A 7155-nucleotide genomic window follows, 5' to 3' on the forward strand; every position below is an offset into this window, starting at 1 on the left:
ACACAGATGTCAAACCTGGGATTTGAACTCTGGTGAGCTAGGGGTACAACCACCCTCCTAACCACCCAACCTCAGGTTGGTTCTCGCATTTTAGTATCTTGTTCCTCTCATAAAGCCAACTCACATGGAAGAGTTTATATATACCTCCTCCGATCTATAACAGTGTCGTGCCTTTAGTTCAAAATTGTTGAAGTCGCTGGACCAACATGGTGGCTGAACAACGACAAGAAATCAATAGCCACAAAATGCTGGATCGTGCATGGTTAGTATACCATGACAAACTGAAGATGAACACGTGTGGCCAAAATAGTTTTCAGCTCGGTCCACAAATATTAATTCTGTACACAGACCTTTCAGCTACCACGACTAGGCAGCTTTGATCATTTGGATTCCTAGCTAATTCCTGAGCATATGCTTTCAGACATAAAACCAGGAGCGACATGCAATGCAACAACACATCAGCTTAGCAGGGACATCCATTAGTCAAAGGTAAGCAGGTTCCGAGCAGGTGGCTTTCAGTTGCGCCCTAATAAAGAGACTTGTTACAAAGCATTGCATGATTGCACCTACAGATCCATCATATCATACCATCCTGCTTTGCATAAAAGCAAACACTATATGCACCACTTTCATCATAAAAATGCTCAGAAGGAACACATTATGCCAATGCAAATATCTTGAGAAGAATCTTGGTGAACTTTCCACCAAGTACTGAGCAACAGGGATATGCAAGGTCAAGGACATATACCACATAGTGCCAACCACCATTGGTGCTGGAGAACTTGACATGACGGAATATTAAAGCATGGTTTTCTTATGTGGAAGAATAAACACAACATGCACATAACGTGTGCTTGCTTCAATGCTTCTTCAGTTCCATTGGGGTGGAAGAAAACATTACAGACTGGTACATGACAGAAGCAAGAGAAAACGTCGGGACACAACTAGCAATGGCCCGCAAACCAGAAGCATGGAACATGGCAGCGACCTAGATGCAGCGGTTTATTCCTTGGTCTACTATACACAGATGACAGATGCAATGACACACATGACAAAGGATATTGCCATACTGAGTACCTGAAAGAAATGTGAGTGAGTTGATTATCAGGCCTGTGCCTGGACTCTCTTCGAGGTTGCGCTAGCAGGGCTCCGCCGCTGTTTCGGGTCAGATTTGGACGCTCCTTCTGCAGTGTTCTTGGAACCGATGGACCGAGTTTTCTCACTGCTGCTGGCCGGGCCTTTTCCGACTCCCCTGCTCGCAGTCGCTGCACAGAAGTAATGGATATCAGGTGCCATTGTGGCGAAACTGTTCATACTAAGCTCAAGTGAATGTCAAGTTGTCAACTGCAGCTGAAACCCTGAGCTAGATACAAAACTTATGACAGATACCGTTCGGAATAGCTGAGTTTTCTTAATAAAAGCAATCAGGAATCGGGTGTTTAACTGGCAACCGAATGCAGATGATTTACCTTTGTTAGGAAGAGATAATCGCTTCTTAGCTGGTGTGTTGACTTGTGCTGCTGACCTTTCTTTCGGATTGCTTGTGGACCGGGGAGCCTGTAGATTTGAAGGCTGAGAGCTGACTTCCTCAGAGGTTTCGACCGGTGTCTTCGGCTTCAGCTTTGATGATCCCAAAGAAGTAGCGGGCACCACAGCTGCAGATTGCTCTGACGAGGAACCACTTGCATCAGAGGACGACTTTTTGTGCTTTGCGCCTTTTTTCTGGCTTGAACCATTTGAGTGAATACTGGAAATTGGCACTTTTCCTACTGGCTTCTTAACATCCTGGGCCTCATTGTCCTCCGCCTGCTTATCGTCACCAGTTGGGACGTTCTCTTTGGCACTACTGTCAAGTAACCTGTTCTCCCATGGACGCACCGCCATCCATCTCTCGACCCAGTTCCGTCCCCACTGGTTCTCATCCACCTCAAGGCCTTCGACAGTTGCCGCTTTCAGTTTCCTGGAACCTGCTGCTTGCCGCTGCCAAAGGAAAGTGAAAATTAGCACAGCTTACATTGCCAACTTAGTATCAAGTCATTTATTCTTCTGCTTCAGTGGAGAAAAAAACATATGAGATTCCTTAAACCCAGCCAGCCCCTGCTGGAGCACTTGAGAACCAAGACTACTCAAACATTTATGGTAGAATGTCATCGCTTAAATTAAGTTACCTGGTGTGTTAAAGCATATGCCATAGCTCTTTCCCGCTTAGCGGCAGCCTCTTGCCTTTTCAATGCTTTAGCTTGCATTTCTTCAACCGAGCCAATACTGCCGCACCAGCGTTCCTGCATGCCATAGTTTGGTAACATTTCTGAACAGTGAATATTTGATTAATGTGCACATTAGGTATTTAGGCAAGCCGGCAGACACTTTGTAATTTCTGTGATTAATGAGTTCATTCTTGGACTAACTACACAGAAATATGAACAGCTTTTCCCACAGGCAAAAAAGTTCAATCGTGCATTCGTCATTTAGACATTCTAAATCTACATCTTGATATAGCAACAATGCAGCCAAGAAACTGTTTTGCTGTGCTTTTTAGTCACAGCTAAAGCTTCTCAATTTTCTAAACTACAACAGATAATATACTCCTTTTATGGAAGAATGTAAAGAGCAAAGAGACGAGATTATTTGAAATTCCAACAACACACAAATCTTGGCAACAACTCCGCAAGTATATAAACAGAAAACCAGCAAACAAAGCTAGTATATAATGCTGCATGAAGATGTAATTTCATTTATTTTAGCATACATAGTTCTTAACGGACATGAGTTACTCTTGGTGCAAGAGAAGAATGGAAAAGAACTTAGTGAGCTCACAGGTTACACCATTCACTTTCTAATTTCCTATGTTTTAAGTGAACTCATTCTCGACGAAAAATATGTTTGAAATGTGTTTGCATATATGGTCTTAGAAAGGATATCGTGCATTAAATAGCCTACTATATCACGCACTAACTTCTGGTCAGTTCTGTACCTCAATTTCATGAGCTTGGTCATCATGAACATTTTCAGAAGCCTTCTTCTGGGTCACTTGACCTTCCAAAGCAATGCGAACTTGCCTTGCTCTGACACGAGCTTGAGCCTTTACCAGTGATTGCATACACTGAAGTGTTTCTGCTGCTTGTTTCCGTACAGCATGACCCCTAACGAGAGCCTGGAGTCTAACCAATCCTTTTAACGCCCGTAAAGCCCGCCTAGCCTGGTAGACCATGCCAGAAAAAATATATCAATGTGCTTCCAACCAAATATCATCAAAGAATGCCTGTGAAGTGAGAAGCAAAATTTGTATCTTCAGGTTATTGCTTAATTTACATATAAGTATATCTGATCGGATCAACGCTTATAACATATAACATGAGTTACTCAACATTTACCCTTTATTAAATTTTAAGCTATTCTCATCAGAAAAAATTCCTTTTCCACATACAAGTATAGGGAATATTTTTTGAACCAGTGTTATTGCATCAATCGATTCTCTGTCCTCTCTATCCATAGAAAAATTCTGATGATTACATCTTTAGCCCGCGCCATACCTATTCCAATAGTTGCTCCAACTATATATGCCCATAGGCTATACCTCTTGAGAAAACATCAATCATTACATCTAGCAAATAAGAGTACATCTGGATAGTTTCAATTCAGAACAATAGTACAATTGAAGCCTTTTTTAAGTGTATCAAGTGAGCTGTGACATTACATGATAGGCCTAGCATCCCAGTATAGTTTTGGGCATCTTCACAAGACAAATATACCAGAACTTTGTCATGCCTAACAAAACGGAGGAAGTTCACATAAATCCCACATTCCCTCTATTTTCATCAATTATGAAACTAACACTCAACATTTTGTGGCATTTCACTTGTTGTATATGTTTTTTTGAGGAACTCACTTGTTGTATATGTTGCTGGCATAAAACTGAATCCTGAGTTGGAACAATGGGGAAACTACAATCCGCAACTAGTTGCGGGTGCACCCCATTTTTTTGGGGATACTACCAAGTTTCCATGCTAATTCACATCACAAAATGCAATGTTCTCCATGCTTTTGTTTCACAATCTCAGTAACAGCATGGTAATCAAAGATAGAATATAATACCAAGAATGCTCGAAAGCCTGACTGAATAACTGTTGCAGCCTGATCCTCCTTTGTATGAAGATATGTTGTCGGTGAGGACGTAGAATCTGATATTGTCTGTCCATTGGTGTCACTAGCCAATGGCTCAGTTTGCACTGTGAGTTCTGCAACTGAAAGGATGCCTTCAGTCTCCATGGAGTGTTTCCGTTTGTCCAGCAGATGAGCAGAAGAGCTCCCCTACAAGAGGCAGAAACCTTAGTCTTGAAGCAATATTGCCATAATTTAAAGACAATTAACCAAAGTTTTAGGAAGAATACGTCAAAGTATAATGGTACAATCCTGTTAATAATTATCTCATGCTTTGATGTGGCATTACACATCTACATCCAGTTCCATTACAGCACAAATTATCAACCTCAGGGTATACTATTGTACACACGACAAGAGTGTATTTCATCTTCTGCTGTTTTTGTACAGTTCTTGGGATGAATGCTAGAGATGTATTTGTAGTGATCTGGCAAACTATTACAGCCAAAGTAAACTGAAAGATTTCCATCCAGGTTTACTAGAAAGAAAGAAAAACATCAGTGGCGCTAACCATATTCATGAACTAAAAAAGGAGGAAACAAATTCGAACATTTAAAATTAAAATTATAGTATGGAACTGATTAGTTGGTTGGCCCACAGCTTGATGTAGCATGTGTTTAGCATTGTCATTGTCCACCATATGGTGGACGTGAGAACAATGGAAGCAATACTGCTTTCAACAGTCGCAGTCAGATGATAGAGACATGTCAACAATAACAGCACTGTCTCGCTGCAAGTGAGTTCTGGTACACCATCTGTTTTTCACCATTATTGAAGATTTCTCATGTTTGGACAGGACAAGACAAAATTCAAATGAACTATATTTGTTTACATTCATAGGAAGACAAGCAGGAAACTGCACAAAGTATTACATGAGTAAATAGACCCAACCCATTCGCTATCACAATATCCAACCATAACGGATACCATTTTTTATGTGATGCTGGCTAACAAGGCTGTCACATTGCTTTTAGCCCTTTAGAATACATTTTTGGCAGGAGTTGGTTATTTCTCTAACTGTGCTTGTTAATTTATAAGATGTTGGGATAAACTGCTAGTATGTTCGTCAAACTCACATATCTTCTTTTCACTTCACAGGATTCCAACTGATGCATCGAGATCGAATAATGGGTAGGGGAAATCCTGGCTTGTAAAGGAAACTGTAAATAACCTTTGACTTACTTCTTTGCTGCTTTCACCATTTTGAGCTTTACCATGCTTTTTTATCCCAACAAGTGATTTGATCCACTTGGATGAAATTCCCATGCTGGCTCCTCTCCCCTTCAAGTTTATGAGCTAAAACCTGTATACACCATAATATCATTATCAAACATAAATGGCATACCTAATTCAGCAATACAGTGGCAGTTGTGGAGAAAATGCATCACAGATATGGGTATTTCGATCAATTTAAGGCAACGCTGGTGTCCAAAATGTCACTAAGAAAAGAAAACTAAACCATCACAACAAACCCATGGGCTACCACAGTATCATACAAGCAAACTGGTCTGTCGTCCAGCAAACAGGGACAGCAAGCAAGTATTGTAAACACACACTGACACTATTTCAGTGCTCCAATCCCTAAACATGACAAAAGACGAAACGAAGATTACACAACAAGAACAGTTTTGGTACCACTTTCCACAATTTTTTGCAGAACAAAGTAACTTTTCTGAACATCCGCATCGATTAGCTCCAAAATTTCCACATTTGCATAAACAGTGGCTAACAAGTGGAACAGAAACCGCATAACCTCATAGCAGTATGCAAGCAAGACAGCAGAAAATACACACGAAGTAGCATCAAATTGCTCCATTTTATAACAGAGAAAATAACAGAAGATGAATTCTTGAAGAGAACCACGCACCAGCTCCATAATGATAACATTAAAAGCAGCCGGTACGGTGGCTAAAGAAGAAGAAGTAATCAGAAATTCATGGGTGTGATACTAATAGGGCTCGCACACCGACATCTCAAACAGAAAAAAAGAACATTTTCGTTTACACCAATCTTTTACCGGCAGTCAGCACAAACAGTTTTGGGGGACAGGAGACACAACAAACAGGAAATGAAAGACACATTTGCAGGCGCCGACACCTAAAGTTCTAAACCTTTCGAAGTGAACACGAAAACCAAACCTTCAGAATTCCTTGAGGACAAAATCCTAGGGAAGGAATCCAGGTAGGGCGGAACCCTACAGCAGCCAACCCCAATTTCGGAGCGCGAAATGCGAGCCAGGCATATGGACTGGGTCACGGAACGATGCAATCTCGAGACGAAGCGTGCCAATCGGTGCTCACACTCAGGGACCGGAGCAACCGCGCTCCCAAGAACTGCAACCGCTGCCTCAGGAAATCGAACTGGCACCCGAAAGCTCCTAAATTTTACAAAGAAAAGAAACAGACCCTAGCAAGAGCATGGATTCCTGGGAATGGGGAGGGAGGGGTGAAGAAGAAGAAGAACTCCACCTGGGCAGCGCGTAGAGAAGAGTCGGAATCGCCACCGACGAGCAGTCCCCCTCCCCTCTCGCCGTCTGGTCTGGGCTTGGATTTCTCAGTTCTAACTTCCCCCTTTCTCTACTTTTTTTTTCTATTCTGCTCGCTTGCTTTCGCTTTTGGATTATTCTGAGGAAAGAATTTTTGTTGGGGTACAAAACAAACAGAGTGTGTTGCGGTTGCCACTTGGCAGTGACAGAGCGCCTTTTTTCTATGCGGGTCCTTGGACTTCTCCAGATTTCAGGGGAGGTATCTCTGAGCTGCAAATCGAATCACACAAAGGGAAAAAAATAATCTTTTTTTTTTTTGACATAGAAGCTTTCATCGAGGGGTGGGAGAACAATTACGGAGAGGGCAAAAGGGAAAAAAGAAATTACAAACAACCCTAGACATTTTGCACTAAGGACCCTAAAAGTTGCTGAAGAAATGCCATCGGGTCCAACTCTAGATCCACCGCTTCGCCGCACCACGACGCAGTCAAGAACCTCGCCGCCGGGGA

The 7155-nt window shown here is 41.9% G+C and overlaps 1 protein-coding gene across 2 annotated transcripts; it reads right to left on the minus strand.

The window, feature by feature from the left end:
* Nucleotides 1-788: 788 nt before the first annotated feature.
* LOC124654120 (protein IQ-DOMAIN 5-like) lies at nt 789-6778 on the minus strand. 2 transcript variants are annotated; one of them, XM_047193150.1, is made up of 7 exons: nt 6630-6778; nt 5344-5464; nt 4096-4311; nt 2975-3199; nt 2169-2282; nt 1470-1980; nt 789-1265 (listed from the first exon to the last, which is right to left on the minus strand). In XM_047193150.1, the coding sequence occupies exons 2-7, from the start codon at nt 5425-5427 to the stop codon at nt 1105-1107; spliced, it is 1311 nt and encodes a 436-aa protein (XP_047049106.1). In that variant the 5' UTR covers nt 5428-5464; nt 6630-6778; the 3' UTR covers nt 789-1104. The 2 variants fall into 2 exon arrangements, with proteins under 2 accessions (XP_047049106.1, XP_047049107.1); XM_047193151.1 differs by lacking the exon at nt 6630-6778 and adding an exon at nt 6300-6596.
* Between the last annotated feature and the right edge of the window lie 377 nt (nt 6779-7155).

Source organism: Lolium rigidum, chromosome 5 (genome assembly GCF_022539505.1).
Source record: "Lolium rigidum isolate FL_2022 chromosome 5, APGP_CSIRO_Lrig_0.1, whole genome shotgun sequence".
NCBI classification, from domain to species: Eukaryota; Viridiplantae; Streptophyta; class Magnoliopsida; order Poales; family Poaceae; genus Lolium; species Lolium rigidum.

Coding starts and splice junctions, on each gene's coding strand:
- LOC124654120 (XM_047193150.1), bottom strand. CDS start 5,427: ATGGGAATTTCATCCAAGTGGATCAAATCACTTGTTGGGATAAAAAAG. Junction 1,981..2,168: donor CATATGCTTTAACACACCAG/GTAACTTAATTT, acceptor TTCCTTTGGCAG/CGGCAAGCAGCAGGTTCCAG. Junction 1,266..1,469: donor ATTATCTCTTCCTAACAAAG/GTAAATCATCTG, acceptor ACTTCTGTGCAG/CGACTGCGAGCAGGGGAGTC.